The sequence below is a fragment of the Oryx dammah genome, unplaced genomic scaffold (genome assembly GCF_014754425.2).
Source record: "Oryx dammah isolate SB20612 unplaced genomic scaffold, SCBI_Odam_1.1 HiC_scaffold_8, whole genome shotgun sequence".
Classification (NCBI taxonomy): domain Eukaryota; kingdom Metazoa; phylum Chordata; class Mammalia; order Artiodactyla; family Bovidae; genus Oryx; species Oryx dammah.
Window position 1 is genome coordinate 28,194,276 of NW_024070192.1, and position 10,839 is coordinate 28,205,114.

At 60.6% G+C, this 10,839-nt stretch overlaps 2 protein-coding genes across 3 annotated transcripts; one reads left to right on the forward strand and one right to left on the reverse strand.

Moving 5' to 3' along the window:
* The first annotated feature begins 1,692 nt into the window (after window positions 1-1,692).
* Window positions 1,693-7,607, forward strand: MAPK7 (mitogen-activated protein kinase 7). Of its 2 annotated transcripts, XM_040245852.1 has the most exons (6): window positions 1,693-3,251; window positions 3,851-4,016; window positions 4,873-5,951; window positions 6,034-6,611; window positions 6,873-7,006; window positions 7,152-7,607. In XM_040245852.1, exons 1-6 carry the CDS (start codon window positions 3,020-3,022, stop codon window positions 7,303-7,305), a joined length of 2,343 nt encoding a protein of 780 aa, XP_040101786.1. In that variant the 5' UTR covers window positions 1,693-3,019; the 3' UTR covers window positions 7,306-7,607. The 2 variants fall into 2 exon arrangements, with proteins under 2 accessions (XP_040101786.1, XP_040101787.1); XM_040245853.1 differs by lacking the exons at window positions 1,693-3,251; window positions 3,851-4,016 and adding an exon at window positions 4,387-4,411 and having other exon boundaries at window positions 7,152-7,606.
* Window positions 7,608-7,693: 86 nt separating this feature from the next.
* On the reverse strand, window positions 7,694-10,531 carry MFAP4 (microfibril associated protein 4). Its single transcript, XM_040245854.1, has 6 exons — window positions 10,166-10,531; window positions 9,876-9,954; window positions 9,513-9,667; window positions 9,001-9,097; window positions 8,741-8,923; window positions 7,694-8,604 (listed from the first exon to the last, which is right to left on the reverse strand). The coding sequence occupies exons 1-6, from the start codon at window positions 10,400-10,402 to the stop codon at window positions 8,357-8,359; spliced, it is 999 nt and encodes a 332-aa protein (XP_040101788.1). The 5' UTR covers window positions 10,403-10,531; the 3' UTR covers window positions 7,694-8,356.
* Window positions 10,532-10,839: the final 308 nt, after the last annotated feature.

The window sequence follows — 10,839 nt, forward strand, 5'->3', positions numbered from 1 at the left end:
AGGAGATCTTCCCAACCCAGGGATCAAACCCAGGTCTCCCACCTTGCAGGAGGATTCTTTACCAGCTGAGCCACAAGGGAAGCCCAACAGGAAACTATAAAATCAGCCACCTGGCATGAGACCAGGATTTTCACTTGAACCTTTTTATTATGATTTGAATTTTGAGCCTCATGAAAAAACTTTTTCTTGAAGTAGTCAGTTGTGGCATATGAAGTAAGCTCATAAGACAAGGCTGAAGAATGTTAGATAACTGACAACTTTCTCAGGACAGAGTCAGGGTCTAGTAGGGGGAGAAGTAAAGCAGCTCATGATGGATTCAAAAGTAAACGAAGGGACTTCTCTGGTGGTTCAGTGGTTAAGAATCTGTCTTGTAATGCGGGGATCGGTGGGTTCAATGCCTGGTTGGAGAACTAGGTAGGATCCCACATGCCCCAGACCAACTAAGCCTGTGTGCTGCAGCTACTGACTTTGCATGCTCTGGAGCCACTCAGTGCAGCCAAACAAATAAGTAAAATATTTTTTAAAAAGTAAACAGGGAGAAACAGGTAGGTTTTGCCAGAGAAAGTTGAATCATCTATAACTTGTATACCAATCCTAGCTGAAATATTTCTAAAGAAGTATTTAAAGCATTCAAAATATATGGGTCTTTTCTGTTATCTTATGCTTTATTCCTTTAGCAGACCAGATTGTCACAGAACTGGGCATTGGGTTCCCAGAGAAGACATGTTTCTGGGTCCTGCAGTTTTATGCGCTCTCTTTTCACTGATGGACACCGCAGAACTTAATGCACACATATGTCAGAGTTAAGGAAGGTTGTCTACCATGTCACTTAAGGAAAGGCCATCATGGAAATGTTTTCAGAACTCCGTGCAGAAAATGTCCACTCCCCATGAATATGGTTTATTAATGGTCAAGGCAAATCATGTAACAGATAATTTGGCTTTTTGCTATGCTTTCTGAAAAACCAGAACCAAAGGTATAGTTAACTCAGGAGGTCCAAGTGATCTTTCCATGTTTAAATATGAGGTATTTATTTGTCCTGCTGCTGCTAAGTCACTTCAGTTGTGTCCGGCTCTGTGCGACCCCATAGACGGCAGCCCACCAGGCTCCCCCGTCCCTGGGATTCTCCAGGCAAGAACACTGGAGTGGGTTGCCATTTCCTTCTCCAATGCATGAAAGTGAAAAGTGAAAGTGAAGTCGCTCAGTCGTATCCAACTCTTAGCGACCCCATGGACTGCAGCCTACCAGGCTCCTCCGTCCACAGGATTTTCCAGGCAAGAGTACTGGAGTGGGGTGCCATTGCCTTCTCCATTTATTTGTCCTAGAGCTGACGTTATGCTCTCAGACATTTTCCCTGATGTTGTATTTTTAAAATGCAATCTCCACTTTTCCATCTTAATGTATGGGCCCCAATGAACCTCCTAGAATTCACGGCAACCCCCAACCCCCAAAGTATGGAAAAGAGTTAACAGAAAGAAGTTGTAACCGCTGAAAAGAGAAAGGGCTTCTGAAGCGCTGGAAATGTTCTGGATTTTTTTTTTTTCCTCCACCTGACTTCGATACACTGATATGTTCAGTTGGTGAACTTATTCATACACTTACGCTGTGTGAAACTTCCTGTAAGTATGGTTTAGTAAAAAATAAACCTCCACAACAGTGGGGAATGTAAACAAAATTCCTTTTCGGTCTAAGGGATGGACCCTCCCTAGGGCCCTCAGGCCTAACTTCTGGGCTCCCCGCCCCCTGGCTCTCTTCTCGTCAGTCACTGGAGGATACACGACCTCCCGCGAGCCGCCTCAGGACACAGAGGATCAGCGCTCGACGCGCAGTCGCTGCGAGGTCGAACGCGGGCCCTGAAGATTGGCAGGGCACTGGCTCCGGCGGAGCTCTGCCTCCTCCAGGCGCAGCTGACCCTGTGGCCCTGCCTGCTGCCCTGCAGCCACAGCGCGGGAGTCGCTGGACGGAGCCGCCCCACGGAAGGTTCATGGCCGAGGCTAGCGAACCGATGGCCGAAGTCCCGGGCGCCGGAAGCTGAGCTGAGAGGACCAGATACCGGAAGTCAGGGCGGCTTGGAGCCGACGCTCTAGAACCCGGAGGACCGGGATCTCTGTGGTTGGATGTGACGGATCACCGTCTACCTGGGACCACGCATTCCCAAGCGCCAGGCTTCCGGGGCCCATCGGGAAAATGGGAGACGCAATCCTCGGGCTGATAGGGGCTGATAAGGGAAGAGGGGCCTAAAGGGGACTGAGTGATGGTAACTACCGGTAACCTCAGCCCTCCAAGATCCCGAGGCCACCAGCAACTGACCTGAGAGGACCTAGAAGATCGGAGCGGATGCGCGCGCGCGCACGCAGGAGGCGGTGCCTCGCAGTCTCGCGGCGCCCGGGGCTGCTGGCGCGCCTGCGTCCGAGGACCGAGCCAGGCGGCCGCGCCCCGGCTAAGCGCCGAGCGCGGGTTGGGTGGTTCCCTCCTGGAGACTGGACCACAGCGCGGGCGCGGGTGAAGGCGTGGCTTCCTCGAAAGTTAGGCGCGGATTGGAGGAGCAAGTGGAAGGGGTGGGGACCTCAGTAAAGACCGTTCAAGGATTGGTCAGAGACGGAGGGGCGTGGTCTTGAGGGGCGGGGCGGGAGACCGGCTGAGTTGAGCGTTCCGCTGAGGTGGTGACGGCTGCCAGACCTATTGAGGGAGCGGGTATTCGGGTCCCACCCCCGCAACCCTGACCCCGGGGCTAAACGCCCGGGCGGCGTCGAGGGCCCTTGCGGCGTCGGGGTGAGGCACCATTAGCCTAGTGAGGACCAAAAGGAGCGGGCGCCCCGCCCCTCGCTTTCTTCCTGGACCGCGCCTCGCGGCGCCTCCCCCACCGCCGACCCCGCTTCCCGCGCGGGGTTGAGCTGGGGGCTCCCGAGCGTGCGGGACGCGGAGTGCACGTGCTGCTCGGCCTGCCGGTCTGGAGCCTCCGAGGGTCCCCTGAGTCCGGGGCCGGGCCCCTCCTCGCCCGCGTGTCCACGCAGACGCCATGGCCGAGCCCCTGAAGGAGGACGACGGTGAGGACGGCTCCGGGGAGCCCCCCGGGCCGGTGAAGGCGGAACCCGCTGGCACCGCCGCCTCGGTGGCGGCCAAGAACCTGGCCCTGCTGAAGGCGCGGTCCTTCGACGTGACCTTCGACGTGGGGGACGAGTACGAGATCATCGAGACCATTGGCAACGGGGCCTACGGGGTGGTGTCCTCCGCGCGCCGCCGCCTCACTGGTGAGCGACCCTCCCGGCCGCTCTCATGTGTAGGAACCAGGTCCCAGGGGGTGGGACCCGCCGTCCCAGCAGCCAGCAGAGAAGCTGGGATGTGAAATCTCGGTCAAGTCAGCAAGCAGGTGTTGGGCGCTGTCTGGGGGTCGGCCTCTGTGTTGGGCTCGGGTCTCTAGAAACTCTGGTGGCTCTGCCAGCGCAGCAGTCTGCTTCCTCCTTAGAAAGGTGACAGTCTGGGTGATATCAGAATGGAGGTTCACCGGAGTGCGTTGTGGAGCAGACAGTAGGCATTGGGTTGGTGGTGGAATGAAGAGGCCTGAGACGCAGAGAGTGTAGGGAGGTACCGCTAACTAGCTGTGCAGTGTGCCCAACAAATTGCTGTGCCCCGGTCTCCATGTCTGTGACTTTGAGCTGTGTACCTGCCTTGGGACAGAGGTGAAGGGGAGATGTGGTCATGTACCTACTGTGCTCAGCACAGGATCCGGCACATAGTAGGTCCTCTGTGGTAGCTGTTGTCACATGCATAGCATATCGAAAGAGGCCATGTGCTACTCTGCAGCTCACCAGCTATCCCAAGTGGCATCTACTTTTCCCCTGTTCTCCAGGCCAGCAGGTGGCCATCAAGAAGATCCCTAATGCTTTTGACGTGGTGACCAATGCCAAGCGGACCCTCAGAGAGCTGAAGATCCTCAAGCACTTCAAGCATGACAACATCATTGCCATAAAGGACATCCTGAGGCCCACTGTACCCTATGGCGAGTTCAAATCTGTGTAAGGAGCGGGGATAGGGAGGGAGGCAGAGTTGGCACCTTTTTTGAAGGCTGGAGCCACTCTGCTAAAGTTCTGGAAGGGCAGCTGAACCTAATGTAGGGTAGGCTGGGGAAATTCCCATGACTCCAGGACCAGTGCTCCCTAAGGGTTTGCCAGGGACAGCTATGATTTCTTCAAAGAAAGTGTAGAAGTGACAGGTTTATAGAATCTCAGTATGTGTGTATGCTAAGTCACTTCAGTCATGTCTTGACTCTTTGCGACCCTGTGGACTGTAGCTTGCCAGGCTCCTCTGTCCATGGGGATTCTCCAGGCAAGGATGCTCAAGTGGGTTCCCATGCCCTCCTCCAGGAGATCTTTCCTGACTCAGATCGAACCCGCGTCTCCTGCATTGGCAGGTGGGTTCTTTACTGTTGGTGCCATCTGGGAAGCCCAGAATCTCAGTATACAGCATGGCAAATGTAGGGTATTCATCCTAAGTCTGTTCTTTCCTATTCCAGTAGCAGAAGTCACTAGTCAGTCACAGAACACTGTCCTGCAGATTGCAGAAGCCTTTAAATTTTCATCATAGCCTTTTAAGCAGCCACTACCACACAACGAAGAGGGCCCCCAAACTAAACCCTGGGGGCCAGACTGGTCTAGTCCAGCCTCATCTTTTCTCTGATGAGAAAAGCTAGGCCTGGAGGGAAAAGTGATTTCACTTGAGTCCATGGAAAAGTTGTAGAGAATCTTGATACCATGCAGGCAGCCCCTGGAGAGTCCAAGAGTAAGACCTTGACCTGTCTGGAGCTGGGAGGGCGTGGTGACAGTGGGGTTGGAGTTTGGGCAAGACAGCCTGCATCTCTCCCCTGCCTCTCAGCTACGTGGTCCTGGACCTGATGGAGAGCGACCTGCACCAGATCATCCACTCCTCACAGCCGCTGACACTGGAGCATGTACGCTACTTCCTGTACCAGCTGCTGCGGGGCCTCAAGTACATGCACTCGGCTCAGGTCATCCACCGCGACCTCAAGCCCTCCAATCTGCTGGTGAACGAGAACTGCGAGCTCAAGATTGGGGACTTTGGCATGGCCCGTGGCCTGTGCACCTCGCCCGCTGAGCACCAGTACTTCATGACTGAGTATGTGGCCACGCGCTGGTACCGCGCCCCCGAGCTCATGCTCTCGCTGCACGAGTACACACAGGCCATTGACCTGTGGTCCGTGGGCTGCATCTTTGGGGAGATGCTGGCCCGGCGCCAACTCTTCCCAGGTAAAAACTATGTGCACCAGCTGCAGCTGATCATGACGGTGCTGGGTACCCCGTCGCCGGCCGTGATTCAGGCTGTGGGAGCTGAGAGGGTGCGGGCCTATATCCAGAGCCTGCCACCACGCCAGCCTGTGCCCTGGGAGACGGTGTACCCGGGTGCCGACCGCCAGGCACTTTCCCTACTGGGGCGCATGCTACGTTTTGAGCCCAGCGCCCGTGTCTCTGCAGCTGCTGCCCTCCGCCACCCCTTCCTGGCCAAGTACCATGACCCCGACGATGAGCCTGACTGTGCCCCGCCCTTTGACTTTGCCTTTGATCGCGAAGCCCTCACACGGGAGCGCATTAAGGAGGCCATCGTGGCGGAGATCGAGGACTTCCACGCTCGGCGTGAGGGCATCCGCCAGCAGATCCGCTTCCAGCCTTCCCTGCAGCCTGTGGCCAGCGAGCCTGGCTGCCCCGACGTGGAAATGCCCAGCCCCTGGGCTCCGAGTGGGGACTGCGCCATGGAGTCTCCTCCACCAGCCCCACTGCCGTGCCCTGGCCCTGCGCCCGACACCATCGATCTGACCCTGCAGCCGCCCCCACCAGCCAGTGAACCAGCCCCTCCAAAGAAGGAGGGGGCCATCTCAGACAACACCAAGGCTGCCCTCAAGGCCGCCTTGCTCAAGTCCTTGCGGAGCCGGCTCCGAGGTGCCTGGCTGGGGAATGGAGGGCAGAGGGGGAACCCCTGCCTGGACTGACTCTTAACTTCACCTTCCCATCCTCCTCACAGATGGCCCCAGTGCCCCCCTGGAAGCTCCTGAGCCTCGGAAGCCGGTGACTGCTCAGGAGCGCCAGCGGGAGCGGGAGGAGAAACGCCGACGGCGGCAGGAGCGGGCCAAGGAGCGGGAGAAGAGGCGGCAGGAGCGCGAGCGCAAGGAGCGGGGCGCGGGGGTCTCGGGGGGCCCCTCCGCTGACCCCCTGGCTGGGCTGGTGCTCAGCGAAAACGACCGCAGCCTGCTGGAGCGTTGGACTCGCATGGCCCAGCCCCCTGCCCCCGCGCCCACAGCCCGGCCCCCCAGCCCTCCTGCTGGCCCTGCTACCCAGCCCACTGGGCCCCTGCCACAGCCGGCCTGCCCACCCCCTGCACCTGCAGCTGGCCCTGCTGCTCCCCAGACCACCGCCACCTCCAGCCTTCTGGCCCCCCAGCCACTGGTGCCGCCCCCTGGGCTGCCTGGCCCCAGTGCCCTGAGTGTTCTCCCTTACTTCCCCTCTGGCCCACCCCCTCCAGACCCCGGGGAGGCCCCACAGCCCTCCACATCGGAGTCACCTGACGTCACCCTGGTGACCCAGCAGCTGTCCAAGTCACAGGTGAGAGAGAGGCCTGGTCGTGGGGATGCCTGGGTCTGACTCGAGGGAGGTGGGCTCTGAGGTTGTTGAGGCCAGAGCCTAATGCTGACAAGCAGATTGTTGGAGACCCCAGCCCACGCTCAAGGGTTTTTCGAGGCTGGCGCTGTCACCACTGCTGTCCAGGCCCGGGCATGGGTGGGGCGGTGTCATGGCCGGGCACCCTGCCAACCTCAGTCGGCTCTTGGTGGTGCCTGTGTTATGAGCTGCCGTCATCCCCTGCAGGTGGAGGACCCTTTGCCCCCTGTGTTCTCGGGCACCCCCAAGGGCAGTGGAGCTGGCTATGGTGTTGGCTTTGACCTGGAGGAATTCCTAAACCAGTCTTTTGACATGGGTGTGGCTGATGGGCCACAAGACGGGTAAGAGCTGGGTCTGACCTTTTGAGTTGGGCTGTGGGTTCAGTGGGGCTCTGGGTCCGGTGGGGCTCTGGGTTTGGTAGGGCTGTCGGTTGGGGCTCCCCCTGCAGGAGGAGCTTCTCACCCCCTCTCCCCGCCGCACCCACAGCCAGGCAGACTCAGCCTCTCTCTCAGCCTCCCTGCTCGCTGACTGGCTCGAGGGCCACGGCATGAACCCTGCCGACATCGAGTCCCTGCAGCGTGAGATCCAGATGGATTCCCCCATGCTGCTGGCCGACCTGCCTGACCTCCAGGAGCCCTGAGGCCCGCAGTCCGTGCCTTGCTGCCAGGGGCAGACCCAGCTCCAAGATCTGCAGGACCGTCCTGCTGGAGCCCTGTGCCCAGTTGGGGAATCAGCTCAGATCATTCTGCAGCTTCATCTCAGACCCACCCTGTGGCCTTAAGCAGCCACCTGAGCCAGCACAAGCCACACCAAGAGGGGGACCCTCCCCCAAGCGATTCTTTTCAGTATCATAATTTTATTATTATTATTATTACATTATTATGATGACACAGTTTCTTTTGCCCTCGGAAGGTTGCCTGTGAAATACAAGGTCTCCTCTAGTGCCTGTCTCCAGGGTGTGTTTTCGGAGTCGAGGACAGTGTGCCGTCATGGGGGCAGGCAAAGGTATCTGCGTGCACAACAGTAAGGCCGGTTCGTTCAGGTCCTGAGGTTTATTGAGACCTCCACTCCCACCTGCTCCCAGCCCCACAGAGGCGGTCCTCTGACCCTTGCACAGTCACACTCACCCCCGGGGCGGGTGGGGGGACCTCACATCTGTGCCCGCCTTGGCTGTGGCATTTTAGGGTGGCCTGTGGGAGCTGTGGTGAAATACAGTTTGGGTGTTGCGCTTCAGGTGCCTGGGTCAGGCAGGCAGGGGGCCGCTGAGCATGAGTGCAATGGGGCCGGGCCGTGGTGCTCACCCCAGGGGAACACGGGGGTAGGAGGAGGGTGAAGGGCCAGCCAGTGGGACTGCTGGGGTGGCCTGGCAGATGCCAGGAGAGGTCTACAGGCTTGGCCGGCAGAGGCCGCGGTCAGGAAGCTGGCTAAAGTGGGACACAGCCCCATGTCCTTCGGGACAGGGTCTGAGTCCGGCTGGACCGCGGTGCCTTTTGAAGGTGTGGGACGCTGCGGCAGCATAGCCTCGGGTGGCAGGGAGCGGGGGCCTGGCCGAGAGGTGGATGCCAGGGATGTGATGGGGACGTCCAGCTGGAACCACGGGGGCCTGGCCGAGGCGGTGCTGAGAGCAGCGGAGCTGCCGGTGGGCCGGGTGGGATGGGGAAGGGGCGGTGGGCCGCGAGGGGGCCAGCCCCTCAGGCCCGGCGGATCTTCATCTCGGTGCGCTTGAGCGAGTAATAGAAGCCCTTCCACTGGGCCCAGTTGATGCCATTGGCGTAGGAGAGGTGGGAGCCGCCCAGGTAGAAGCCGTTGAGGTTGGCGAAGTGGCAGCTGCGGAACCAGAAGGCGCCCGAGGAGAGCGCTGCGCAGTTCTGCACGAAGAGGTCCTGGTCTCGGTCAAAGGTGGAGAACTTCTGGCCACTGTGGTAGGTCAGCGAGTCGCCTGGTGGAGGGGAGGGCCACAGGGCAGCTGAGATAGGAGGGCGGCCTGGGAGGCCCCCCGAGCCAGACGTGGGGTGGCGGTGATTGGGCTCAGCGCCCTTCCCCACCCCCAGCCCCACACAACTGGCGGAGTGTACCTGCCCCGCCGTCCTCAAAGCCGGACACATAGAGGGTGTAGCCGTCCTCCTCCGCGCTGACAGCGTTGGGTGAGATGGAGAAGTCGGCGTACTTGGCGAACGCCGTGTTGTTCTCAAAGTCCTCCAGGTCCACCCGCAGCTCGTACTTCTGCTTCAGTGTCAGCAGGTGCATGTTCTGCAGCCCTGAGAAGGGGGGTGCAGTCAGCTGGTCAGCGGTTCCCTGGCTCCAGGGGCCCCCAGCCCTCCGGGCCCTGCCTTACCCAGCCAGTACTCCCCATCAGCCCGGCCAAAGCCCAGCTTGTAGTCATTCCAGCCCCGGAAGAAGCTCACTGAGCCGTTGAATCTCTTCTGGAAAACCTAGAGCAGAGAGGGTGGGCCTGGGTGCCTGAGGGGCCGGGGGCAGTGCCCTCACCCAGGCACAGACCCTGTGAGGCTAAGGTGGTTTGTGAAAGGACCAAGCAGGGGCCAAGAGGAGGTGCATGCAGGCCCCAGGGGCAAGAGCAGGTGGAGGGAGCCGGCGGGCTGGAGTTCAGGCACCTGGGGTGGAGTCTGGCACTGGCTGTGTGACTTGGGCCAGTTACTGCACCTCTCTGGGCTCCAGACCATCATTTGTAAGGGGCACCTTGCCCCCAGGGTTATGGTGCAATGCAATGCAGCCCCTAACCTACCTTAGGTGCCTAGGGTTTGGGGGTGGTGGCGCTCCACACACTGCTGTGAGCATCGTCCCAGGCTCACAGCCACACGATGTGCCCCCCGTCCCCCCTCCACTCACCGTCCACTTCCCGCCCTCCGTGGTCATGTCGCAGAAGACAGGCACGGGCACGCTGGGGCCTGAGGGGTAGATGAGGTACACGCCATCCGCCTGGTAGCCCTGGGCGTAGATGTCGTCACAGTCCAGGGGCAGCTGGAGGCACGACTTCTCCAGAGCTGGGGCAGGTGAGGAGGAGGGGCCTGAGGCGACGGACGCCTCCGCACCCCATGCTTGCCTCCCTCCCTAGGCCAGGGGTGCCGACTGGCCGGCCCATCCACCCCATCTTAACAGGTTCAGCCAGCCCCACTCCCAGCTGTGAGGGCCCAGGACAGCCCCTCGCCCAGCCTGTCACCCAGCCTGCGGGCCAGGAGCGAGGCAGCTTACCATCTCCCCGGATCCCCAGGAGCTGGGGAGCGCAGGGGCCAGTGGAGAGCAGTAGCAGCAGCGGCAGGACCAGGAGGGCCTGGCGACAGGAGAGCGGGGTCAGCACCCAGCCCTGGAGCCTCTCTCTCCCTGCACTTGCCCCTCACAGGAGCCAGCCCCGCCAGGAACCCCTGGTCTGCCCTGCCGCCTCCACCTCCTCTGGGACAGACTCGCGACAGCCCCCGTCTGTCTGTGAGGGCCCTCTGCGCACAGTGGGCTCAGCCCACCCGGCCCTCTTCCCGGCCCCGTACCTCCATGCTGTGAGCTGGGCTCCGAGCTGGGCTCCAGCGGCTGGGTGTCTGCTGTCCCAGACTCTGTCCGCCCAGAGTTATGTGCTGGGCCCCCAGCCAGCCGCCCGCCCCGCCCCGCGGCTGCAGCGCCCCTTCCCCTCCCCCGCTCCACTCATGCTGTCGGGGACCCGGGATGGGCCTGGGCCAAGGGACCACCTGGATCTCATTAGGCCTGTCTGGGCAAAGCACAGAGGACATCCACGCCCCACAGACACCCCCGGACCCCTCCGCCGGCACCCCAGCCCCTGCCCTGCTTCCTGACGGCCCCCCTGCTCACGTCTGTTTATTTTCTCCCTCTCCTTCCCTGGCCTGGGTTTCATTAGCCGTTGTCTTTGTCCAGGGGAAGGCTGGGGTGAGGGTGTGGGGGTATGTCTAGGTTCTGGGGAGGGAAGGCCCATTCTGGGGAGCAGAGGTGGGGTGGGGGGTAGCTCCAGAGCTCCCGATGAGGGGGCCGTGCCGGGGCCCAGGCTGGGGCCGGGCGTCTCCTGGCAGGGCTGGGACATTGCTGAGCTGTGAGCACAGGCCGCAGGCGTCCAAGTGCTGTCTGCCAGCCCAAGCCAGGGCCCCTCTCCAGCCCCCTGCAGCAGGCCCCCTCCCTCCCCCTCTCACACAGGCCTCCTCTGTTTTTCTTTCTC

Bases quoted from the DNA above. Each gene is read 5' to 3' on its own strand.
- MAPK7 (XM_040245852.1), top strand. From the start codon at position 3,020: ATGGCCGAGCCCCTGAAGGAGGACGACGGTGAGGACGGCTCCGGGGAG. The intron at 5,952-6,033 runs GTGCCTGGCTGG...TCCTCCTCACAG, and splicing joins CTTGCGGAGCCGGCTCCGAG to ATGGCCCCAGTGCCCCCCTG. The intron at 7,007-7,151 runs GTAAGAGCTGGG...CCGCACCCACAG, and splicing joins GCTGATGGGCCACAAGACGG to CCAGGCAGACTCAGCCTCTC.
- MFAP4 (XM_040245854.1), bottom strand. From the start codon at position 10,402: ATGTCCTCTGTGCTTTGCCCAGACAGGCCTAATGAGATCCAGGTGGTC. The intron at 8,924-9,000 runs GTAAGGCAGGGC...CCCCCTTCTCAG, and splicing joins TGATGGGGAGTACTGGCTGG to GGCTGCAGAACATGCACCTG. The intron at 8,605-8,740 runs GTACACTCCGCC...CCCCTCCACCAG, and splicing joins CTTTGAGGACGGCGGGGCAG to GCGACTCGCTGACCTACCAC.